Here is a 24552-nt window from a genome sequence, read left to right as displayed (position 1 = left end):
CTCTCTCGGGGTGGAACATCTGTCAGGTTTCCGATAAAACGTAGCGACCAGAATGGACAAACAAACTGATCCAGCCGTGGGGGCTGGGAGAGCCAGCGCCAGGGACGGACACAGCCCGGTTCCCCAGCTTGTAGGGAGCAAGATGGACTCAGTGGGACCTGCCCACGCTTTGCTCTGAGCTCCGTTCTCCTCACAGGGCGGGGGTGGGGAAAGCCTGCGGAGCCCCTGTGGGCAGCGCCCCTAGAGCCAGAACCCCTGCAGCTCTCAGAGCTCGGGGCGCCCGTTGGGAAGAGGGACGGAGGGACGGCCTCGGGTCTGGGAGTTCGGTTCCTTTCTCTGCCATTCGCTCGCTGGGCTGCAGGGATAGTGACCGTGACGTGACCCTGCCCCCCTCACTCAGTGTGCGCTGCCCCGGTGCCCTGCGCTGGGCGATGCCCCTGGATTGCAAAGGGCTGTGAGGAGGAGACAGCCCGGGGGGGTCCCAGCACCAGGCCGGGAGCAACGGGACGCAGAAGCTGAACCTCTGTGGGTCTCTTCCCATCCTACCTCCTGAGCGTCCCCTCCCCCACCCCAAACACACCCCTGTCCCTGGTCACATGGGGGCTGGGTATGGGGCGAGCTGGCAGGGCGGTGGGTCTCTGCATTGCGGTGACCCGCAGGGCGTGCCGAGCTTCCCCCGGACACAGCCGGGAAGAGGAGCCAAGAAAGGATGTGCTCTGGCTCCAGGGACCTGCGGCTGCAGCACCGATGGGCTCGTTCAATCCGGCCCTAGAGGCGAGATGGGTTTAGTGACCAGGCACAGGACAGAGCTTCCAGGCCACCAGGAACTGGGCATCCCGTTCCCCTGGCTCGCCCTCCCTCCTGCCCCACCCCACGGCCGGGCTGTGCCAACTTTGCCTGCCTCTCTCCAGCAGCTCCCGACAACAAATCGATGACCGAGATTGCAATGGGCAGGGTGCTGGCCGGGCAGGGGGAGGAGTAGGGCAGCTTCTGGGGAATTAGTTAATGGAAGACTAAGATCAACAGAGGGGAGTTCTTGGGGTGGGGGAGAGGGGCAGACGGCTCCCTGGGATCCATTCGCCACCCGCACAGATGAAGGGGCTGCTAGTTCTGGGCTTGGGCTTGGTGGCCCTGGCTGCGGCTAGCGAATTGACGCTGCAGGAGATGGTGGTGGACTTGGTGCTGGAGGATTTTCACAACAAGAAATTGGTGCAATGGGTGTACAAGAAACAGGCCGTGGAAGACGTCACTGAAACAGTGAGTGCGTGAGAGCCGGCGACGCATTGCTGTGCGCTGAGCTGCTGAGTCCCTCCCCAGAGGTGGCTGCTCCGCAGTGTTGGGGGAAGTGATTCCTGTCTACCCGGCCTGTGGGACGAAAGGAACGTGGGACTCTCATGGCTGAGAGCCCCTCTGGGTGGGTTTGCGGTGGGGGTACACAGCGCCCATGGGTGAGGACGGAGGAGGTCTGCGGAGACTGGCTGGGGGCAGGGAAGGGGAGCTGTGGGGAGGACTGGGTTTGGGTACAGGGAGGGGGGTGGGATGGCGGTGGGCAGGGGCCTGGGGATGAACTGGAGCTCTGCAGAGCTTGGTGCAGACACAGCCATGCTCAACACTCCCAGTGGCCCATGCGTCGTGCATCGCCTGGGGGGACAAGGCCGGCTAGGGGAGAGGGCAGGGCGGCCAGGGCTCTGCGCAGCCAGAATGGGGAAAGCAGGACGGAGCCTGGCCCCGCGGAGCTGCTCACGGCCCTGCAGGCAGCACGAGGCGGGCGTCGGTCGGGAGAGCTGGTTCCAGCTAACGGGGCTCAGCGTCCTGGCCCAGGGGGGGCTAGGCTGGGCTGCGGGCACCTGGCCAGCCTTGTCAGAGGCGAATGGGTGTTGCCTTGCAGAGCTCAGCTACACATGAACTGTGCCCGGCCCCCCTGAGGGGGCAGCCAGCGGCAGGCACAGGGTGCGGGGCACTGCTGGGGGCCTAGGAGTGGTGACGTCCCAGTAGCCCCGCCCCTTTGCTCCCCAGGCTCGCCCCGCCCCTCCCCCTCCTGAGGGGGGACCCCAAGCCCACCCGCTCCCCTGGGGTTCAGTCCAGGGCTGCGCATTGGCAGCTGCTGGTGCTGCTCACAATCCCTCGCTGCCCCTCCCTGGGCTGTCACCCGCTCTCCCGGGCGCTCCAGGGCCTGCTGCAGCTTCCTCGCATGCTGCGGCCGAGCTCGGGCTGGCTGCCCACAGTGCCCGGCCTCTCCGGTGGCAGCTTTTCCTCCCGGCTGTGCCCCTCGGCCCCCCCGGAGACGTAACCCACCAGCCGTTGGCCCCTTCCCGAACCCCCCACACTCCAGCACAGGCCGCGGGGCGCTCAGGGGCTTCTCCCAGGCTCCTCTGCGGACACCGCTGCTCATGGGCGCGGGCGCGTTGGACGTCCTGTCAGACTTGGGGGCCGGGAGCGGCACAAGGCAGAGGGAGTCTCTACCAGCCCCTCCGTCGCCTGGGGTGACACTGCCCCTCACAGGGTCGCGTCATGGCGGGCGAGTGAGGCTGTATCCCGGAGGCGGCTGGTTGGTGCAGGCCGCGTGCCCAGGCCCCTGGCTCCATGCTGGGCTGGAGTCTCCAGCGCACCCGAGCACTGGCTAGTCACAGTGAGCAATGCACAGTCCCCTTAGCACGCAGGGCGTTTCCTCAGGGCCCCGCGCATCCCGGGGCTCTGGCAGGAGCTGCCAGAGGCGCTTTGCTGACCCTGGTTTCTCTTTGGTTCCAGGAGTATCCGGCAGGGCCCTTTGTGCGGCTGCGGGTCAGGCTCCAGCAGACCCAGTGCCGGAACCAGCCGGGGAGCAGACAGGACTGCGCCCTCAAACGCAGAGGGGTGAGCGAGGGGCCAGCCGCCTCCGACCTCTGTCTGTCCGTGGGGCTGGGTCACTGCTCCGGAGGGTCATTTCCTCCCCCTCCACCGGGGAGCGGGGCTGCGGTGACGCTCTCCCCGACCCGGGAATGAGGTGGGCGGCAGCCCCCAGCTCCGCCGGGCCCCAGGGAGGAGTGCAGAGCGAGGGAGCGTGCGAGCGGCAGGGAGGGGCTGAGCGCTGGCACGCGGCTGAGTGTGCGCGGAGCAGGGGAGCTCAGCTGCATGGTGGGGGCTGGAGGCGGCTGCCCGCGGGGCAAGGTGCTGGACTCCGGTCCCTGCTCTGCCAGGGACTCCCCAGGGACAAGTCACCATGTGGCTCTGGCTGTGCGGGGGACACAGACTGGGGAGCGCAGCACCTATATGGATTGGGGCAGGGGTGTGTGGGGGGGTGCACCGACCTGCGGGTGCGAGGGGGAACATCCCCCGCGGTGAGGGAGGGGCACAGACGGCCCTGGGGACACGTGCAGCAGGGGGAGCTGGCTGGGCAGAGCTGCTGCATGTTCTCGGCAGCCCCCGGGCGCTGCCCACGGGGCTGGAGGCTTCACTTGGTCCCTCTCTCCTCAGAGGAAGCAGATCTGCCTGGCTTGTGTCAAGTTTGACTCCCGCAGCGGGGGAAAGGTGCTGGGTAGCTACACGCACTGCAGGGTGGAGAAGCAGCAGCCTGTGACGGTGAGTGCGCCCACGGGCAGGGATCGGGCGCAGAGCCGCTCTCCTGGGAGCAGGTGCTGGGAAAATCCGACATGTCGGCAAGGGGCCTGGGAGCCGTGCTGGGTGGGGCCACCCCCAGGTGCAGCATGGGTCTGCGCACAGGGGATGGACGGACACCTGTGCTCCTGGTAGATGCCAGGACATGCACATGCCCACAACATGCACACCGACAGGCACACGCATGCAGCACGTGAGCACCGAGGCTCAGCGGTTCCATGCTCTGTGCAGACTGATGGTGCCAACAGCGCTGGGCCCAGCCCATGCCCCCGGGGTGCTGCTTGGGGCCGGATCCGCACCAGCTCCCTGGCCGGAACCGTGGCCACCCTGTGACCTGACGCCTCTGCCCCTGCAGGAGATGGAGACGAGACACGAGCAGGAGTGCAGCACAGTGCAGGAGACGGGCGAAGCGCCCTACCATCCCGGCGTCTTTGCCTTCTCCAGAGGGCTGCCGTCCTAGCCAGGGCGCCTCCCCCACATCCACAGCATGGTAGGACGGACACCTGCAGGCAGGGCCCTGGGACCAGGTGGGGGCTGGGCTGCTCATGGTTCCCTTCGGGGGCTCTGGGCTGGGCAGCAGATATCTCCCCCCTCCGGCCGAGCCCCCCTGCAGAGCGCTCTGTGCCCGCTCCCCTTGGGACTGATGCCCTTTAACCCACTGCCCTCCCCAGGGGCTGATCCCACAGCCCAGCAGAGGGCGCCAAGTTGCACCATAGCGGGAGGGGGTGTGTCCAGCGCCCCCAAGGGGGACCAAAGGCAGGCACCAATGGGGCAGGGCTTTCCGGGGTCTGGCCTGGGCTGCAGAGACTCGGGCTCACCCAGGGCAGCGGTGAGCAAGTGTTCCGTCTGGGCGCTGCTCGCTGGCTGTGGAGCAGTGAGTTTGCTGGGCTCCAGTGAGTCCTTGGGGGTGGGTCCAGGTCACAACCCGCGCCCCCGTCCCCCCCCCCCGCCCCCGTCGCCCGCTGGCTGGCAGCCCCAGCAGAGGCCAAGGAGCAAATGGGCCCCGGAGCAGCGCAGGCTGGAACATCACGGTCTGTGACAGACGGACGGGTGTGCCCTCGGAGCTGAGCTCAGAGCACCCCCATGGGGGCCGGAGTGCCAGCCGGCAGGCATGCCTGCGGGCCCCTGGGTGCGGAAGGGGTGCCCTCGCTCCTGCCCCAGGCAGCCGCTCCCCAGGGCCGCAGCTTGGCTCTCTGCGAACGTGACCCACTCGGCTGCTCTGACGCAGGGGCGGACGCCTCCTCCAACTCCCAGAAACAAACCCAGCCTGGAGAGCAGTGGGGTGGGGATCCCCCAGAGCCCCCAGCCGCAATGCTAACCCTATAGCATATCTCCTCTTCCCCTAGCCAGCCTGGGCAACTCTGGGACCCTCAACCCGCGGAAGGACGCTGCTATCGGCGCTGCCCAGCGGAGACCCGGCGACCACCCCTGCCCGTCAGACACTGCGCCCGCTCCAGCACCAGGCCGGGCAGAGCTGCCTGGCCAACGGATCCTGCTGCTCCTTCTCCCCACCCCCGCCTCGCTCAGCTCCATCGCCCGGCTGTTCATCCCCAATAAAGCCAGAGCCCCACTTCGGAAGGGTTATTCAGCCAGGGGCTGCCCAGCCGGCCCCCCAGGGTATTTCTCGGGTCAAGGGGATATGTTGGGCCTGCTCCCGCCGCCCCGGATTGCCCCCATGGGTTGTCTGCTCCAGCGCATCGTCTCCTGCCTGCCGTGGCCGGGCAGCCCGGGAGTCTGTCACCCGCTCTCCCACCCGGCTGGGTCCCCGGGCTCTGCCCCGCCTCGCTCGGGGATGGAGCATTTAGCTGGGTGTGGTGCCCCCGGGGTGTGGAAATCACCCCCTGAAGCACCCTCGTGAGTTTTACGATCCAGCCGCCAGGAAGCAGGAGGGTGCTGGGGCGAAGGACCAGGCCAGGCAGGCAGGGACCTGGGGGACAGAGCCGGGGCGAGGGGTGCAGCCCCCAGAACTCACCTGGGCAGGGGCTTAAGAACCCCAAGCTTATCAGGCCCCCCTTGTGGCAGGGAGGTCCCGCAGTCCAGCTCGTCAGAGGACAGCTGGGGTGCCCCCGGCTCTACAGACTGGGCACAGAGGCAGGGGCCAGGGAGCAGACAACACATTTATTTCACAGGCAAATCTCTTCACGTGGCACCGCGGCACTTCCACACTGGGCAGGGCCAATGGTGCCGGAATGGGCAGTTCCCAGGCCTGCCTCCCCTTGGTCGCCCATGGCTGTGTCCCCTCCTCCCCCTGAGCCCGGAGGATCGTCCCACCCCTCCCCTTGGTCCTGCCCCCCAGGAAGCAGGCTGACCGCTCCTTCCTCCCAGCGGCTCAGGGACACTTGCCGCAGTCAGCGCTAGGGCTGGTCCTGGCCTCTGCTCCTGTCTAGTCCAGCGTGCAGGGCACCGCTGCCCACCTGCCTCCGCGCCAGCGGTCCGACGGGCTCCTGCCAGCCTCGGATGGAGGAAAAATCCCATGGGGTCAGCTGTGCACCATCCCCAGTCCCTGGCAGGTCTCAGAGCAATGTGCCAGGGCACGCACCAGACGGGAGCCCGGCTGGCGTTCCCCGGCGGGGGATGCTGCCAGGGCCCCACACAGCTGGCAGAGCTGCCCTTCACCAGCAGACTGGGGTTCAAACAGACTACAGGTCCCCCCGCCTCCTCTCTGCCACCGGGGTCAGCCGGCCGGTTCTCGCGCTGGCACTGGGTTGGGAGGGACAACGGGGGGAGAGGGAAGGTGCTGCCCTAGTAAAGGGACGGGTTCCCCCAGGACCCTGGCCGGTAGGGACTGAACGCTGGGCCCTGCTGGCAGCTGGCGGGCTGCCTGCGGGAAGGAGACTCAAAGGGAAGGATGTGGGGGGGTCCCCTCCCCAAACCCATCACTGCCTCTGGCCCCCACTGGCCCCGTGAGCTGAGAGGCCAAGGAGCGAGGGAGTGAGCCATGGGGCAGGCGGGGCCGGTGCCCGTTGGTGGTGGGCCGCTTGCCCTGAGCTGCCCGCACGGTGCCTGCTGGTGGAATTGTCTCCAGGGCCGCCAGCCCGGCTCCTCTCAGCAATCTGAGAATTAAGCCCAGGGTGGAGAGAGCTGGGGGCGGCCCTGAGGCCTGAGGGGAACTGGCGGGGTGCTGTGGGGAGATCTGGAAAAGCCCCCAGGCTCGCCGGCGCCCAGCACTCCACAGGCCCCGCTCCAGGGGCTCCCACGCACACCGGTGCTGGGGCTCCATGGCTGGGCCCATCGGCTCAGACCCAGGTGCGCCTCGCTGCAGGGCTGGGCCCCTCCGTCCAGTCGGCTCCTGGAGCCCCTCTTGCTTGGGCCCCAAACTCCCCTCTGGCTTCGGGGCAGAGTCAGATCAGCTTGGGATGAGGGGCCGGGGCCAGCGCCCCAGGGCCTCAAGCCGGCTGTGGTCAGGAGAAGAGGAAGGCCGGGGGCGGGGGCACACAGGGGCCGTCATTCTGTGGGTTGCCGTCCAGGCAGGCAGGGCACGGGGCTAGAGGGCAGGGGGCTTTGCAGGCGGAGACTCGGGCATGGGCCTCCGTGGAGCCGGGCGATGGAGGCAGATCCCCAGCTTCGCCCCGGCGGGCGGCTCAGAACACGTAGGAGCTGGGGTCGCTGCGGACGCTCAGGGCCCGCTCCGCCTGGGAGATGGTGTCGTCCGCCCTCTCGCTCAGCTCCCGGCACTCCCGCAGCACGTCGTTGAACTGCTTGTAGGCCTCCTCCATGATGGAGCTGCGCCGAGCCGGCCTCCGCTCCCAGTAGCCCTCCTCCACCCAGGGCAGGGCCGCGCCCGGCGGCTCCGGGCTGCCCGCCCCGCCGCTGCCGCCCCGCTCCAGGGAGCTGTCCAGGTCCCTGCAGAGCTGGTAGAGCTCGCTGCCGCGCCCGGACACCCGCTCGCCGTCGATGGCCTTGAGGCCGGGGAGCAGGTCCCCCAGGGCGCTGCGGTAGGCCCCGGAGGCGCAGACGGGGTTGCTGAGGCGGGCCCGGGCGTCGTGCAGACGCAGGCTCTCTAGCCGGCGCAGCCCCGCCAGGCACTGCAGCTGCTGCAAGTTGCCCAGCAGGTTGCCGGCCACGTTGAGGCTCTGCAGGCTCTCGCAGGCGCCGAGCGGCTCCAGGCTGCAGACGCGGTTGGCCGAGAGGTTGAGGACAGCCAGGGACTTGAGGGCAGCCAGGGGGCCCAGGTGGGAGATGGCGTTGCCGGAGAGGTCCAGCCACTCCAGGCTGGCGCACTCGCCCAGGCAGCCCAGCTCCGAGATGCCCAGGCCCCGCAGCTTCAGCAGCAGGATGGACTCCAGGGCGAACTCGCCCGTCTTGGCCTTCAGCAGCTGGGCGGTGACCCTGACGTTCTCGCCCTCGTCCCCCTTCTCCGCCCAGGGCTCCATCGCGGCCGGGCCGCCGCCCTACGGCTCAGGCAGGGCCCGAGCAGCCCACAGCCACTCAGCCACGGCGCGGAGAACCTCTGCACACCCCGAGCTGGGCCAGGTCCGGGAAAGCGCTTTGCCCCTTCCAGGCGCCTCTGCCCCAGGGGGCCCCCTGGAGCCCGCTGCCCGTGCGGCCACGCTGGGTCACGCCGGCAACGCACCAGCCCCTGGAAGGGAAGAGAGACGGGATCAGGACCCTGCCCAAGCCCAGCCGCCTCCTTCCCGCCAGCAGGCCCCTCCGCCAGCAGGGCCGGAGCCCCCTTGAGCCCCGCCCCGGCACCCAGCTGGGCGCTCCGGGCGGCTCTGTGGCCTGCTGGCCCCTGGTGCTGAAGCTGCCGTCTGTGGTACTAACGCCCCCACACGCACCCCATGGGTCAGGGGTCTCCCTGGCTTCTTCTGTGTCCCCTTCCAGCCCACGCCATGGCCGGAGCTCCGGCTGCTTTGATTGCCAGGCGCTGGGGGGGGAGGGGGAGAGAGCGCAGCGGGGGGGCGCAGGCACTAGGAGGCCAAGGCTGCAATGATTGGCCTGCAAACGTGTGCGGGGTGCAGGTGGGGAGGGAGCAGGAGAGGTGGGGGAGGGGCGTTTCCATCCCAATGAAGCAAAAGGGGGGGTTGGAAATAGGGAATTAGGGAAACAGGCCGTCTGCAGCCTGCCACCGCCAGTGGGCCAGGGAGAGCGCGCGGGGGGTGGGGGAGCTTCCGCCACCAACCCCTGCCCCCTGCGGGGCTGGCGGGAGCCCGGGAATGCACATGCACACCGACGTGTGCAGAGCCAGACACGCCTGTGCACACGGATGTACACGCGTGCATCACACACACACAGGTGTGTCGCAGAGCGACATAGCTACATGAATGTATATGGGGCGCTCACAAGGATGAACACAATCACATGCACACACACGGATGCACACGTGGATGGCCGCACACACGGAAACGGATGAACACACACAGACACGGACACACATGCTCACCCCCCACGCTGCATTCACAGGACCCGAGCCGTGCCGCCCCGTGTCCCCCACCCGCAGCCCCTCACCTGGCGCAGCCGCCTGCTCGCTCCCGGCCGAGCCCTTCATGGGGCGGGTGCCCCCCCCGCAGCGTTGCCATGGCAACAGGGGCCGTGGCAACAGCTCCCGGGGCGGGAACATTTAAAGGGCCAGCAGCACGTTCTGCAAAGCGGGGGCGAGGCGGCTCCGCGGGACCCCGCTGGGGCCGGTGGCTGGAAGCACGACCCTGCAGCCCCTGCCCCGTGGGGTCCCCGGGCACCATTGTCCCAGCGCTGCAGCCAGCTCCAGAGCAGGGGGCTCTGTGCCCCCAGTGGCTGCGCCCCCGCTGGAGCCGGGGGTGTTGGCCTATGTCACGGAGTATTGGGGGGACACAAGGCCCTGCCCCCCCGGCTTCCTGCCATTCACCATGACTCTCAGCCAGCCAGTAAAGCAGAAGGTTTATTTAGACGACAGGAACACAGTCCAAGACAGGTCTTGCAGGCACTGACAACAGGGCCCCCCTCAGTTAGGTCCATCTTGGGGTCCCAGGGGCACCACAGCCCCGTTGGGGGGGGGGTCAGAGCCCTGTCTGGGCTCCCTCCATTACCAGCCAGCTCCTGACAACTCCAACTCCCTCCAGCATCTCTCACCCAGCCTCCCCCCAGCTCCTCCCGCAGCCTTTGTCCAGTTTCCCGGGCAGAGGTGTCACCTGGCCCCAGCCCCCTCCTGGGTTCTCACGTTACATCCTCAGGTATCTTCCCTCACTCCCATCCCCCCCGTGCAGACCGTCCCAGCCAAACTCCCCACTCAGCATTCAAAGACCACATTCAGAACAGACCCAGTTCGTCACAGCCTATTAGTCCTCGTCGTCCCCCACCCCGGACTCCATTCCTCCCCCCCATTTAGCCCTGCTCCCGGTGTTTACTACAGTCATGGACAGGTCAGGGGCTCCTTGAATTTTTGTTTATTGCCCCTGACCTGTCCCTGAGTTTTACTAAAAATAACCATGACAAAATCTTACCCTTAGGAATGGGGCATCAGCAATCTGCCCCGGATCTGTGCACACACACACTGCACATGCCGATATACAGACACACACCGTGCACACACACACACACTCATACACAGACACACACCATGCACACACACACTCATACAGATACACACCATGCACACATATACGCAGATACACACCGTACACACACACACCTATCTGCACACACAGATACACACCATGCACACACACACACCCTGTGCACACTCACACTGATACGCACCATGCACACTCACATACACATCATGCACACACCCAGATATACACCGTGCACACACACATCTGCACACACAGATCTGAACAGATATACCCTGTGCACACTCACACATGCAGATCTGTACACATATACCCACTGTGCACACACACACAATGCACCCAAAGATTTGCACACACAGAGATACACACTGCACACACAGCTCTGCACGCGCACCCAGATGTACACATTGCACATGCATGCATACACATCAGTCACACACAGATCTGCACATGCACACACATACACGCTGCACAGTCACACAGACGTGTCCTGGGTATGCTCACACGTGCTGCACACTTGCAACATGCATGCACCATACATGTTCACACACACACTGTGATGCTCACAGAAACACAAGCAGGTAGGCCTGGAAAGGGATGGGCAGCTAGCCCAGCCCCCTGCACTGAGGCAGCACAAGGCAAGCCTAGACCCTGAAAGGGGTTTGTCCAACCTGTTCTTAAAACACCTCCAGTGATAGAATCTTTCCCCTGATATCTCACCTCCATCCCGCTGGCTGCAGATTAAGCCCATTGCTTCTAGTCCGACCTCCAGTGGAGAACTGGTCATTGTCCTCTCTATAGCGACTGAGACCCAACGGCCCACGGTCAGGAGCCACACTGAGCGCAGCAGGGCCCGTAGGGCAGCTGTACCTTCCCCCTTCAGCCATCTCTGCCCCACAAGGGCCCAGTGGCTGCACCACGCCGTGCACCCGGCCTGGCGTACCCCGGAGACGGGTGGGTGCCCCGCTGCCTGTATCTCGGAGACGGTCTCTAAGCTGGCGGGGTCCCCTCCTCCCCGCTGCTGCTGCCCGCGCTGTCGTTCTCCGAGCAGATGAGGGGCGGCGGGGGGTAGTCGGGGAAGTTCCCCAGGTTGGCTCTCAGAAAGACGAGGCGCTCCCCGCTCTCCCCCTGCGGGGGACGCCTCTCGGAGAAGGGGCTGTCTGGGGCGGTGAAGATGCGCTCGGAGAAGGCCCCCGAGGGTGGGCAGGACAGGTAGAGCATGGCCACCTTGGCCAAGGCCGGCCAGAGCCAGTGCCGCTTCTCCCAGTACCCCAGCGGGTCCTCCCGGGCCCCAATGGTCTGGTTGTCGCGCAGGTACCTCTCCACCATCACACAGGCCGAGTGGTTCTCGGTGGGGAGGGAGGCCCCGCGGCCCTCAGACGCCAGCAGCCCCACGCTCTCCAGGTGCTCAGTCAGGGTCTTCTCCTTCTGGATCAGTGGAGGCACCGCGGAGCTCGGCCCCCTGTCCCGATGGGGCTCCCCTGGCCCCATCTCTGCCTCCCGGGGCTGTGGGGCCGTGTCCACGCCGAAGGCCTTGCCGGGCTGGATGTTCCAGGGGGAGGAAGGGCAGCCGGGGGGTGAGGCCAGGAGCTCCTTGACCTTCCGGACAAGCAGCTGCTTCCAGTGGTCGAGGTCGGAGCCCAGCGGCAGGATGGCGTCCATCCTGCCCTTGAAGCGGGGGTCGAGCAGCGTGGCCAGCACGTACTCCGGGCGGTGGAACATCTCGCTGATCCGGGGCTCGGTGGAGAGCTGCAGGGCCAGGCTCTCGGCCAGGCGCACGGCGGAGCCAGCCCCCTCCCCGGCCTGGCTCTCGAAGCGCAGGCGGATCTGCTGGAGGAAGATGTGCAGGTAGCGCACCTGCGGCAGCACCTGGCTCAGTGAGGCGTTGGCCGCGCTCGCCTCCCGCACGGCCATCTCGAAGGGCTGCAGCAGCTCCACCAAGCTGCGCATCAGCATCCACTGGGCGGCGCTCAGGCCCAGGCCAGCCTCGCCCATCCGGCGCTTGCCCACGTACTCCTGCACAGCCGGCTGCAGCGCCAGCAGCCGCTCCAGCATGTAGTAGGTGGAGTCCCAGCTCGCCGTGGCCTCCTGCTTCAGCCGGCGCGGGGCCAAACCGTGCTGCCGCTGCAGCTCCGCCAGCCCCCTCCTGGCCTCCGGGGAGCGGGCGAAGTGGGCGCAGATGGCGCGGGCCGCCCCCAGTGTGCCCTCGACGCTGCGGTGGAGGCGCAGGAAGCCCAGCACCAGCTGGCTCAGGCAGTGAGCGAAGCAGGGGATGTGGGTGTGGCCGCCGTCCTTCGCGGCCCGCTCCACGCCAGGGCTGCCGCCCGAGACCAGGAAGCCGGGGCTCAGGGAGTTCTGGGCCAGCCACAGCTGGAGCTGCTGGGCCAACACCCGCTGCACGCCACCCAGTGCCTGCTCCTCCTGCAGCGCTTGCACGCACAGCACCGCCTGCCTGCGCTGGCTGCATGGCTGGCGCTGGCCTGACTCCGAGCGGGGCGCCAGCCAGTGCACTGCCAGCGCCAGGTACTCCCCTGCCGGCCCCTGGGCCCACACGTGGGCGCTGAGGTGCACCTGGCTGACGCTGGCCTGCTGCAGCTCCAGGGCCAGGCCCAGGCCGACCGCCTGGCACAGCTGGGGCACTGCTTTGCGGGAGAAGAAGGCCGGCGAGGGGATGCGGTAGCGTGGGTCAGCCTGAGCCATGAACCGGTGGAAGGGCTTGGCCGAGACGAAGGAGCAGGGCAGGGCCATGCCACACAGCAGCTCGGCAATGCTGCGGTTCCAGGCCTGCGCCTGCGGGTGGTTGGGGGTGTATTTGCCGGGCACGTCCCCGCCCCGCTCGGCCAGGCCGGCTTGGTTCTTGCTGGGGGGCAGCGGGGTAGCTGGGGCGGGCAGGGCTTTCTCCGCCTTGCCTTCGGGAGGTGCCTCACTCTGCCAGCTGTCACAAATGGGAGCTGGGGCCCCGCCAGGGCTGACGCAGGGCGATCTCAGGGGGTCCGACGCTGCGGGCGATGTCAGAGACGGGTCCTCCACGGGCTCCTCGTCCTCCGCCAGCCCCAGGCTCAGCCTCTCGGACCGGGCGCTGCCGGGAGGGGTGGCAGGAGCGCCAGCAGCCCGGCCCCGCCCCCACTCCAGCGGGTGCTTGCCCTCCAGGTGGCGCATGAGGGCCGAGGTGCCGAAGTGGCTGCCCAGTTTGCCGCGGCTGACGCTGGCCTGGCACAGGGTGCAGATGGCCCGGCACACGTTGCTGCAGTCGATGTAGAAGAACTGCCAGACGGCTGAGGTGGACTTGCGGCGCTTCGTGCCCGGTGGCACCAGCGGGTGGTTTGGGAGGCTGAGCTGCCCGGACTTGGGGAGCCCCTGGCCCACTAGCATCTCCAGGTAGGGTGTGGCCAGGTCCGGCTTGGGGTGCCCCGCTTGGGCGCTGCCCTTCATGCCCCTCTCCCTGCCCTGGGGGAGCAGCTTGCTAGTCTCGCTGCTTTCCTCCTCGCTGGACTCTGGGGAGGAGTCAGTGACTGCCCTTCCCCGCCCCTCCTCCTCCTCCTCTTCCTCACTGGAGTCGCTGATCACGTACAGGAAGCGGGGGGCACCCTGGGGCACTTGGGGGGGCGCCCTGCTGAGGGCTTGGGCAGGGGAGCACAGAGCATGGCTGGTGCCAAACACAGTGTCCTCCGAGGGAAACTCCTTCGTCACCTGTTCTTCCTCTTCCTCCTCATTCTCCTCCTCCTCCTGGGCCCTGCCCCCTGCTCTCTTCCTCTGCCCCCACTCCAGCGGGTGCTTGCCCTCCAGATGGCGCTTGAGGGCGGTGGTGTTGTAGTGGCCCCTCAGCTTGCCGCGCCCGACGCTGGCCTGGCACAGGGTGCAGATGGCCCGGCAGGGGTCACTGGCGTCCGGGGAGAAGAACTGCCACACCTCGGAGGTGGTCTTGCGGCGCCGGGTGCGGATGGGGAGGCTGAAGGCCGGAGGTGCGGGGCGCTTCGCTGCCCATCCCTCCAGGAGAGCCTTGTCTACACCCAGCACAGAGGAAGGGGGTTGCCAGCCGTCCGTGATGCGAGGCTGGCTGCCCGCACCTCGGGGGGCCAGCTCTGCCTTCCTCCTCTCATGGTTCCCTGCCCCACAGGCCGCCATGAATCCCAGCATGCCGCCCTCATGGCCCTCCTCCTCCTCGTCGCTAAACTCCAGCTTGATCTCGATCTCGGGGATGTGCTCGTGGTCGGGGCCCAGAGGCAGATGGCGGAGGTGGGCATCGGCAGCGCTGGCTATGGCGAAGGGGAAAGCGCCCGCGGCACGCTCTGCTATGGCCCGGGGCAAGGTGGCACAGACGCCAGGGCTTGGCATGGCCGAGCCGCCGTCTGTTCTCCGCTTCCGCAGCTTGCTTTTCTTTACCGGCAACATGCCTAGCGAAAAGGAGCAGGTTCGGGGAGGGAAACACCCGGGGGTCAAAGGCAGCTGGCGAAGCAAGTGGTGTCACCCTGCCCCATACCCGCCACGCCCGGCCAGGCCCTCTCCTCCCCCTCAACAGGAGGAGATTCGCTCGTTGACAGCGGCTGAGATAGGTGCTGCAGGCCCAAAGTAGGGCGATGCTTTCCGAGCCGGGGGAGAGGCAGTGTCCTGTCCGCGAGCGCAGAGCTCAAAGCTGCACTGGTGGCTGGGGTAGGCTGCCAGAGCGGCCTCGGGACTACCAAGGCCACCAGAGGCAGGGCTCTAGGGGCGGGAGGCCGCCGGCCGCAGCGGCTCGTTGATTTCCAGGTAGGTAGCGAGTCTGCTCACAAAGAACGCTGTTAATTCAGGAGTTCATTCCTAAGACCTCAATGGCTCCTCAGCCTCTCCGCCTGGCTGCCCCCGTCCAGGTGTCCGTCCACAGGAAGCCACGGAGCTACAGCTGCTGTTACCCACTTGTTCTGGGTGAGGCAGCGCGGGGGCGCCTGCCTGGGGTCTCTGCAGCAGGGCTCTGGGTGTCCGGGCCAGGCCCACGCATCCGGAGCTGGGAGCCCGGCTCCTCAGGACACGCCCAGGGGGACACAGTGCTGGGAAGATGGAGAATCCACCCGTTCTGGACCTACAACAGCAGAAAGGAAGCTCAGAATCCTACAGAGAGCAGCTGCCTGTCGCTGCCAGGTCAGGCCAGAGCACATAATAATGGCCAGACTGGGTCAGACCAAAGGTCCATCTAGCCCAGTGTCCTGTCTTCTGAGAGTGGCCAGTGCCAGGTGCCCCAGAGGGAATGAACAGAACAGGGAATCACATAGTGATCCATCCCGTCGCCCATTCCCAGCTTCTGGCAAACAGAAGCTAGGGACACCATCCCTGCCCAGCCTGGCTAATAGCCATTGACGGACCTATCCTCCACGAACTTATCTGGTTCCTTTTTGAACCCTGTTATAGTCTTGGCCTTCACAACATCTTCTGGCAAGGAGTTCCACAGGTTGACTGCGTTGTATGAAAAAATGTTTGTTTTAAACCTGCTGCCTATTAATTTCATTTGGTGACCCCTAGTTCTTATGTTATGAGGAGTAAATAACACTTCCTTATTTACTTTCTCCACATCAGTCATGATTTTATAGACCTCTATCATATCCCCCCTTAGTCGTCTCTTTTCCAAGCTGAAAAGTCCCAGTCTTATTAATCGCTCCTCATATGGAAGCTGTTCCATACCCCTAATCATTTTTGTTGCCCTTTTCTGAACCTTTTCCAATTCCAATACATCTTTTTTGAGATGGGGCGACTACATCTGCAGACACTATTCAAGATGTGGGTGTACAATGGATTTATATGGAGGCAATATGATATTTTCTGTCTTATTATCTATCCCTTTCTTAATGATTCCCAACATTCTGTTCGCTTTTTTGACTGCCGCTGCACATTGAGTGGATGATTTCAGAGAACTATCTACAATGACTCCAAAATCACTTTCTTGAGTGGCAACAGCTAATTTAGACCCATCATTTTATATGTATAGTTGGGATCATTTTTTCCAATGTGCATTACTTTACATTTATCAACATTGAATTTCATCTGCCATTTTGTTGCCCAGTCACCCAGTTTTGTGAGATCCTTTGGTAGCTCTTCGCAGTCTGCCTGGGACTTAACTATCTTGAGTAGTTTTGTATCATCTGCAAATTTTGCCACTTCACTGTTTACTGCTTTTTCCAGATCATTTATGAATATGTTGAATAGAACTGGGCCCAGTACAGATCCCTGCGGGACACCACTATTTACCTCGCTCCATTCTGAAAACTGACCATTTATTCCTACCCCTTGTTTCCTATCTTGTAACCAGTTACCAGTCCATGAGAGGAACTTCCCTCTTATCCCATGATAGCTTACTTTGCTTAAGAGCCTTTGGTGAGGGACCTCGTCAAAGGCTTTCTGAAAATCTAAATACACTATATCCACTGGATCCCCCTTGTCCACATGAAGCAACAGAGAATCCTGTGGCACCTTTAAGACTAACAGATGTATTGGAGCATAAGCTTTCGTGGGTGAATGCCCACTTCCAGGACTCTCTGTCGCTTTTTACAGATCCAGACTAACACAGCTACCCCTCTGATACTTTTGTCCACATGCTTGTTGACCCCCTCGAAGAATTCTAGCAGACTGGTGAGGCATGATTTTCCTTTACAAAAACCATGTTGACTCTTCCTCAACAAATTATGTTCATCTATGTGTCTGACAATATTGTTCAAACTAGTTTCAACTAGTTAGCCCGGTACTGTAATTGCTGGGATCACCCCAGAGCCCTTTTTAAAAACTGGTGTCATATTAACTACCCTGAAATCATTTGGTACAGAAGCAGATTTCAATGATAGGTTACCGACCCAGCTCCTGCAGACACACCAGGGTCACCAGCTTGATTCGAAAGAATTACAACACTGGCAAAGCTAAGCAGCACCAGGCTCCGCTGGGACAGATGCTGGGAGCTCTCGGGCTTGTCAATTGGGGCGGGTCACTTCTCCCCAGGTTCTCCCACTCGCGGTCCCTCCTCCCCGCTCAGCACTTCTGTGGTTTATTCTCCCAGTCTCTCACCCTCATCCCATGAAAATCAACACCTCCCCTGAATCCACACTTGTCCCCATCCACCGGGTCACCGTGTCTCGCTCACACATGCTCACACACACTCACACCGCCCCGCCTTGTGCTGCCTCTCTCACCCCCCCCCCAGCACCTCCCCTGAACCCGCTCCCTCGCACACCCTCCAGTACTCTCCCACCCCAAAGCCATGTGGTGCCCTCCTCTGTCCACGCCCCTCCCCAAATGTGCTCAGCCCTTCTGCTCCCAAATGCTGCTCCCTGCTTGCCTGCCAAGCTGAGCCGGGGGGTCCATGGAGACATGGGTCTGACCTGGGGGGTGCAGCAGTGAGCAGGACGGAGGAGAGGGGTTCTAGCTTCTCTGTCCCGGTTGCTCTTTTGTCAAGTGCAGCAGTTCTCGAACTGTGGGTCATGACCACCAGGGCTGGCTTAGACTTGCTGGGGCTCGGGGCCAAAGCCCAAGCCTCACTGCTCAGGGCCGAAGCTGAAGCCTGAGGGATTCACCCCTGGGCAGTAGGGCTCAGGTTACAGGCCCCCCGGCTGGGACGGGAGCTTTGAGCCCTTCCCTGCCCAGGGCAGTGGGGTTCAGGCTTCTGGCCCCCTTTTTGTTGTCAGAAGGGGGTCGCGGTGCAATGAAGTTTGAGAACCCCTGGTCTAGCGGATCTGCCAGGCAGGAGCCTCGGGGCTGGAGAGGAGAGAGGGGAGCGGGCTGGGAGCCACCCAGCCACCTTAAAGCTGCCTATGGGTTATTTGTGCAGAGGTCTGGCCTGCCTCCGTGTGCTTCACAAATTTGTGGGGAACGGCCCCTGAAATGCAGCCACCTCTGGGGAGCAACCCAGCAGCCTTTCTACTTCCACAGCTCTGCTCAACAGCCTAGAAGGGGTGTGGTCCCCCAGGAGCTAAGCACCCGCGCCTCACGCTGCTTGCAATGGGAGCTCAGCAGCCTGCAGGCCCAGGCCCATCGGAATTAGCTGAGCTGGGACGCCCGGATTAACCTCCGCAGCCTTAGAAAAGAGCCTCCCAAGAGATAGAGCCCCCGCCCCGCTCCCCTCGCCCCCGCCCCGCTCCCCGCAGCCCTCGCCCCCCGCCCCGCTCCCCTCGCCCCCCGCAGCCCTCGCCCCCACCCCGCTCCCCGCCCCGTTCCCCGCAGCCCTCGCCCCCCGCCGAGCCCCCACCCCGCCCCCCGCAGCCCTCACCCCCACCCCGCTGCTCAGTGCCCCTGCCGAGCCCCCGTCCTGCTTCCCGCAGCTCAGCACCCCCCGCCAAGCCCCCACCGAGCCCCCGCCCCGCTCCGCTCCCCGCAGCCCGAGCCCCCCGCCGACCCCCCACCCTGCTCCCCGCAGCGCCCCCTAGCCCCGCCGTGGGTCACTGCGCCCCCTGCCGAGCCCCACTCCCTTCCCAGCCTTTGCTCTGGCCTGAGCCCCCGCCCCCTTGGGTGCCGGGTGCCCAGGGACATGGGGGGGGGTCCCCTCCTCCGCTCCCAGCCCAGAGTCGCCCCCTCCCCTTACCCTGCAACAGCAACAACGCTCCGCCGGCTCCCCCTCCCCTCGCCCGGCCTGCTGACCCCGCCCCCGCCGGGCCAGTAATAAAGATGGCCGCCAGCTCCCATTGTTTGCAAGGGGCTCTGAGCTCCATTGCCCTCTCTCAAAATGGCCGCCCCGCTCTCCTCTACGGGGGGGGAGGGGCGGAAGGAACTGCAGAGGTGATGGACAGCTCCCTTCTCGGGGGGAGGGGCGGTGTGTGGGGGGCCCGCCTGAGGGGAGCGCGGACCGACCCCCCCCAAACCGCCTCTGCACCCCCGCCTGAGGGGAGCACGAACCGACCCCCCCAAACTGCCTCTGCACCCCCGCCTGAGGGGAGCGCGGACCGACCCCCCCAAACCGCCTCTGCACCCCCGCCTGAGGGGAGCGCGGACCGACCCCCCCAAACTGCCTCTGCACCCGCCTGAGGGGAGCGCGGACCGACCCCCCCCAAACCGCCTCTGCACCCCCGCCTGAGGGGAGCACGAACCGACCCCCCCAAACTGCCTCTGCACCCCCGCCTGAGGGGAGCGCGGACCGACCCCCCCAAACCGCCTCTGCACCCCCGCCTGAGGGGAGCGCGGACCGACCCCCCCAAACTGCCTCTGCACCCGCCTGAGGGGAGCGCGGACCGACCCCCCCAAACTGCCTCTGCACCCCCGCCTGAGGGGAGCGCGGACCGACCCCCCCCAAACCGCCTCTGCACCCCCGCCTGAGGGGAGCGCGGACCGACCCCCCCAAACCGCCTCTGCACCCCCGCCTGAGGGGAGCGCGGACCGACCCCCCCAAACTGCCTCTGCACCCCCGCCTGAGGGGAGCGCGGACCGACCCCCCCAAACTGCCTCTCGACTCCCACCTGAGGGGAGCGCGGACCAGCCCCCAAACTGCCTCTGCACCCCCGCCTGAGGGGAGCGCGGACCGACCCCCCCAAACCGCCTCTGCACCCCCGCCTGAGGGGAGCGCGGACCGACCCCCCCAAACTGCCTCTGCACCCCCGCCTGAGGGGAGCGCGGACCGACCCCCCCCCCAAACTGCCTCTGCACCCCCGCCTGAGGGGAGCGCGGACCGACCCCCCCAAACCGCCTCTGCACCCCCGCCTGAGGGGAGCGCGGACCGACCCCCCCAAACCGCCTCTGCACCCCCGCCTGAGGGGAGCGCGGACCGACCCCCCCAAACTGCCTCTGCACCCCCGCCTGAGGGGAGCGCGGACCGACCCCCCCAAACTGCCTCTGCACCCCCGCCTGAGGGGAGCGCGGACCGACCCCCCAAACTGCCTCTGCCCCCGCCTGAGGGGAGCACGGACCGACCCTCCCAAACTGCCTCTCGACTCCCACCTGAGGGGAGCGCGGACCGACCCCCCCAAACTGCCTCTGCACCCCCGCCTGAGGGGAGCACGGACTGACCCCCCCAAACTGCCTCTCTGCCCCCGCCTGAGGGGAGCGCGGACCGACCCCCCCAAACCGCCTCTGCACCCCTGCCTGAGGGGAGCCCGGACCGACCCCCCCAGACTGCCTCTCGACTCCCACCTGAGGGGAGCGCGGACCGACCCCCCCAAACTGCCTCTGCACCCCCGCCTGAGGGGAGCACGGACCGACCCCCCCAAACTGCCTCTCTGCCCCCGCCTGAGGGGAGCGCGGACCGACCCCCCCAAACCGCCTCTGCACCCCTGCCTGAGGGGAGCCCGGACCGACCCCCCCAAACTGCCTCTCGACTCCCACCTGAGGGGAGCGCGGACCGACCCCCCCAAACCGCCTCTGCACCCCCGCCTGAGGGGAGCACGGACCGACCCCCCAAACCGCCTCTGCACCCCCGCCTGAGGGGAGCACGGACCGACCCCCCAAACCGCCTCTGCACCCCTGCCTGAGGGGAGCGCGGACCGACCCCCCCAAACTGCCTCTGCACCCCCGCCTGAGGGAAGCATGGACTGACCCCTCCAAACTGCCTCTCGACTCCTACCTGAGTGGGGTGTGGTCTCACCTCTGGCAGTTGTGGGGTCAGGGTCTCGGGTAAATGCTCGATGGGCCCTCCAGCTATGAACTCATGGGGCTGGCAGTGGTACAGGGCCAGGCTGTCTGCCCAGCGCCCACCCCAAACAGCCAAACGGCCATAACCCCAGGTGCCCACATGAGGCTGAGTCAGGAGGGGATCCTCTCCCCGCCCCCCTGCCAGAGTCAGGGGCAGCTCTCAGACCCAGCCCACCCCCACCCCTCTCTCCTGGACCAGCGAGCCCCCAAATCCAGGACCCCTTCACCTGCTGCCGATCGTGCCTCGACTACCCCACCCCAGACACACACACACCCGGCCTGGCCACCCTCCGTCCCCAGTGCCCCACAGAGCGGGAGAATGCAGGGAGACTGGCTGCGCCCCAACACTGCTCTGGCCCAGAGGTGCAGACGACACTGGCGTATGTCTCCCCTTCCAGATGGCTGAGGGCAGGGTTCAGGGAAGGCCGAGCTGGCTGCACAGCTCTGACCCCTGCTTGCTTGACTGGGCCTAACGTACCCTTGGGGCCATCCTAAGGGGTTTGTGCCCTGTGTGCCAGCCCTGCAGTGCGGTCTCAGTCCTCGGGGACCCCCCACCAGCTGTGCCCGCCAGGCTGGGACAGGCCAGTCCTTGCTGGGTGAAGATAAGGGACTTAGTGCCATGTTTTATTTATTTCTGTTCTTGACTTTGAGCACCAAGCCACCTGCTCCATCCCACAGAGCCTCTGCTCTGCTGTGACAATGCCTGTTTTCCTTAAAGCCCCAGCTCCTGGAGTCACGTGGATCTCTGATGATTTCAGCCTTCATTCTTAAAGAACAAGTAAGTTTCTACCCCTCCTGGCTATGGAGAAAGCTTCAAAATGTGACCCTAAGGGCTCAACAAGCAAGAGGCAAATCAAAAGAATGCCAAATCTATTATTTTGTACAGAATCTCCCGCTTTTAAAGCCAATCTCTTGAGTTTTGGTGAGCCTGACTCATGATTTTTGACCATTTGGGATTGGCAATACTGCCGTAGTTAGAGCTCTCACCCAAGTTCAATTTCCCTCTCCATCGGAGGAGGAGAAAGGCTTTGAACAGGGCTCTCCTAAGCAAGCCCTAACCACTGAGCTATGGAGTCGCCCGATGTGAGGCTCCAACAGTCTCTCCTGTGAAGCTTTTCCACGGTGGATAAAGAATGACCGAGGGATTAGAACGGGGGGCTCAGGGGTGTGCCCTGAGCACTGGACTACATACAGAGTCACTCTCTCTCTGACCCAGTTACTATTAAGTATTTTTACATGGGGGAACAGTCACTGGGCTAGAGCGAGAGAATGAATTAATGACTAGTCCAATGAGCCCACCTTACCAAGTGCTCCAGCTCGGTCTGTATACCTGACCTGTGCCCATCATGACTGACCACTCTGCCAATGTTTGTGGTGTCATCTACAAATGTTACCAGCAAAGGTTTTCTCTTTTCTTCCAGACGCTTGAGAAAGGTATTGAATAGCATTGGGACAAAACAGACCCCAGGAGAAACACCCCCAAAGGACGAGGATTCTCGTTTGGTATTACATTCATGATCTCTCAGGTAGCCAGTTTTTAATCCATTTAATATGGGCACATGGATTTTGTATCGTGCTAGTTTTTTTAACAGAATGTCATGTGGGACTCAGATAAAAGCCATGCAGAGGTCATAGCTATATTATGTCATCAGTTATCTTTATCAACCACACCTGTAATCTCATCAAAAAGTGATGTAAAATGTGTGTTCCATAAAACCACGTTGATTGCCGTTAGTCACGCTGCCATCCTTTCAGTCTTTGCTGACTGCATCCCAGAGCAGCCTTGTCATGATTTTGCCCAGGATCATTGTCAGGCTAACTGGTCTAGAGTCACTCGGCTCATCCTGTTTGGCGTCATTTAAATTTTTAAAATATTTGCACAACAATAGCATCTTTCCCAGTCTCCGGAACTTCCTGGGTATTCCACAGTTTTGTTAAAAATCAACATCAGTGATTGAGAGAGCTCTTCAACCCATTTTTGTCATATGCTTGGGTGCAAGTTATCCGGTCCTGCTGATTAAAAAATTAACTTCAGGAGTTGCTGTTTAACAACCTACAGGATTCCTGTTGGAATCGAAGGTGTTTCCTTATTACTGGGAGATATGAATACATCATCACGCTTCATTCCAAATACAGAACAGAAATATTGATTCAAATACTTCTGCCTTTCCTGCATCAGGATTGTCTATTTTAGCATCCTGACCTGGTACTGGACTTATACCATGGTTAGGATTTAATTTGTTCCTGGTGTACTTCATGAATTCCCTTTTTTGTCCTTAACTGCCCTGGCCATAGATTTTTTTCACTGCTATGCTGAGTTTCCCTCATTATCTGCATTTTCCTAATGGTTGGTTTGTGTTCATTGCTATCAAATTCCCCATTTTTCCATTTGTTATGTATTATATTTTTATTTTTAATAGCTAATTTCACTTCCTCTCTTAATGAGGATGTTATTCTTTTTTAACTGAAGAAGCCTTCATACATGATTGCAGAATTGTGGGGAGCATTTAGCATCTAATACAGCATTCCTAAGAAGCTCCCAGTTATCATTCAGCCCTCTTCACACCCCACACCCTCATTGCCTTGAAGCCTCCTTGTAATCTCTCTCTCCAGTAAAATACCCTGGAATTTCCTGGACACAAATACATATTTTAAATTATAAGTGTTGATCTGTCAGGCGGGCTGGATGGTTTCCAGTGAAGCATCCTCCATTTCCACTGAAGTTCAAGGCCAGAGATCTCCCATACAAAGAATGCCGTTTTACAGTCCTTTCCCTTTGGTTTGTAAGGCTGGCATGGCAGAAATTCTGTCCTGAACAGCATCTGTCAGACACTTGGGTTTTCTAACACTGGACGAAGGCCTCTTTGGATTGCTGTTGATTTCCTTGAACACCTCCAGCAGGCTGCAGGGGATGTTGCAGTACCTTGCAGACATGCTCCTCACACCACATTTCTGTGGGTTAGCCTCTCTTCCGTTCGCTATTACAACATGACCAGTGAAATGCTCAGGGCAAAGATGGATACTTTAAAAGTGAATCCCTTTGGACAGCACCGGGTGTCTAACCACAGTTTCTCACTCGGAATACAGGCCTCAGCCCTTTACGGCTCAGGGACTGGGGGGTTTCCTCCCTACACAAGTGAGTAAATCTGGAGTCAGCTCAGTGCGTCACACGATGGGAAAAGCTTAGCTATGGAATGGCAGGCGGGTGAGCCAGGTTTTGGAAGCTGTGAGAGGAGCTGCCTGTCTGCGGGAGGAACCGGCATCCTGTCTGAGATGTGACACTCAATACGGGAGAGTGAAAGGGAGTTCAAGTGCCCAGCAAGGCCTGTGAGCTCCAGCTGGACTGTGTGTGGTGTGCTTTCCCCAAAGTGCCTCACTGTGCAAAGTTCATATGCACTGAATCGCAACCATGTGACACAGGGGCTGGCGCTAGCCAGGGTAGAGACCTCTGTGTCTGGAGCTGGGAGAGCAGGCTTCTTGTCTGCTCACACCCACCCATATGGGTTTGTGCATGGTTGGTCTAGGCTAGATCAGAGCTGTAGCATGGGGCTTTGTTACCGATGACCCGGTGGCAGTAAAAAAAAGCGGAGTGTGGGCCCACGGCAGGCATCAGGCCTCCTCCCATCTTGGTACCATCCCACCCTGCAATGGGGCTGAAATGAAGCATTGTACCCCCATCACAATGCCAGCCCCCCTGAGGCTCAGAGGGAAATGAACCCGCTCTGAGCAGCCTGCCGTTCAAAGGGGGAAAAGATTTGCCCAACTAGATCTAAGTTTCTAAAGTCTTGATAAAAGTTGGCTCTAGTCAGAATAAAACCATCTAACATCCCATCACAGCCCATTGGGCATATTTACCGCTAATAGTCAAAGATCAATTAATTGCCCAAATGAGGCTATCCCA

At 63.0% G+C, this 24552-nt stretch overlaps 2 protein-coding genes across 10 annotated transcripts; one reads left to right on the top strand and one right to left on the bottom strand.

The window, feature by feature from the left end:
* The first annotated feature begins 683 nt into the window (after nt 1-683).
* LOC103307438 (retinoic acid receptor responder protein 2) lies at nt 684-5164 on the top strand. 2 transcript variants are annotated; one of them, XM_065586661.1, is made up of 5 exons: nt 684-1257; nt 2749-2853; nt 3454-3558; nt 3950-4084; nt 4945-5164. In XM_065586661.1, exons 1-4 carry the CDS (start codon nt 1093-1095, stop codon nt 4052-4054), a joined length of 480 nt encoding a protein of 159 aa, XP_065442733.1. In that variant the 5' UTR covers nt 684-1092; the 3' UTR covers nt 4055-4084; nt 4945-5164. The 2 variants fall into 2 exon arrangements, with proteins under 2 accessions (XP_065442733.1, XP_065442732.1); XM_065586660.1 differs by having other exon boundaries at nt 1031-1257; nt 4941-5164.
* Nucleotides 5165-5693: 529 nt separating this feature from the next.
* LRRC61 (leucine rich repeat containing 61) lies at nt 5694-18698 on the bottom strand. 8 transcript variants are annotated; one of them, XM_065586488.1, is made up of 3 exons: nt 10241-10796; nt 9043-10201; nt 5694-8173 (listed from the first exon to the last, which is right to left on the bottom strand). In XM_065586488.1, the coding sequence occupies exon 3, from the start codon at nt 7965-7967 to the stop codon at nt 7176-7178; it is 792 nt and encodes a 263-aa protein (XP_065442560.1). In that variant the 5' UTR covers nt 7968-8173; nt 9043-10201; nt 10241-10796; the 3' UTR covers nt 5694-7175. The 8 variants fall into 8 exon arrangements, with proteins under 8 accessions (XP_065442560.1, XP_065442562.1, XP_065442559.1 ...); XM_065586484.1 differs by lacking the exons at nt 9043-10201; nt 10241-10796 and adding exons at nt 10803-15138; nt 18616-18684 and having other exon boundaries at nt 7976-8173; XM_065586485.1 differs by lacking the exons at nt 9043-10201; nt 10241-10796 and adding exons at nt 10803-15138; nt 16898-18155 and having other exon boundaries at nt 7976-8173.
* Nucleotides 18699-24552: the final 5854 nt, after the last annotated feature.

This window comes from Chrysemys picta, chromosome 2, assembly GCF_011386835.1.
Source record: "Chrysemys picta bellii isolate R12L10 chromosome 2, ASM1138683v2, whole genome shotgun sequence".
NCBI classification, from domain to species: Eukaryota; Metazoa; Chordata; order Testudines; family Emydidae; genus Chrysemys; species Chrysemys picta.
This window is presented reverse-complemented; position numbering and strand designations above follow the sequence as displayed.

Excerpts from the sequence above, each read along its gene's own strand:
- LOC103307438 (XM_065586661.1), top strand. The coding sequence starts at position 1,093 with ATGAAGGGGCTGCTAGTTCTGGGCTTGGGCTTGGTGGCCCTGGCTGCG. Across the intron at positions 1,258-2,748 it reads TGGAAGACGTCACTGAAACA|GAGTATCCGGCAGGGCCCTT; the intron begins GTGAGTGCGTGA and ends CTTTGGTTCCAG. Across the intron at positions 3,559-3,949 it reads AGAAGCAGCAGCCTGTGACG|GAGATGGAGACGAGACACGA; the intron begins GTGAGTGCGCCC and ends CTGCCCCTGCAG.
- LRRC61 (XM_065586484.1), bottom strand. The coding sequence starts at position 14,474 with ATGTTGCCGGTAAAGAAAAGCAAGCTGCGGAAGCGGAGAACAGACGGC.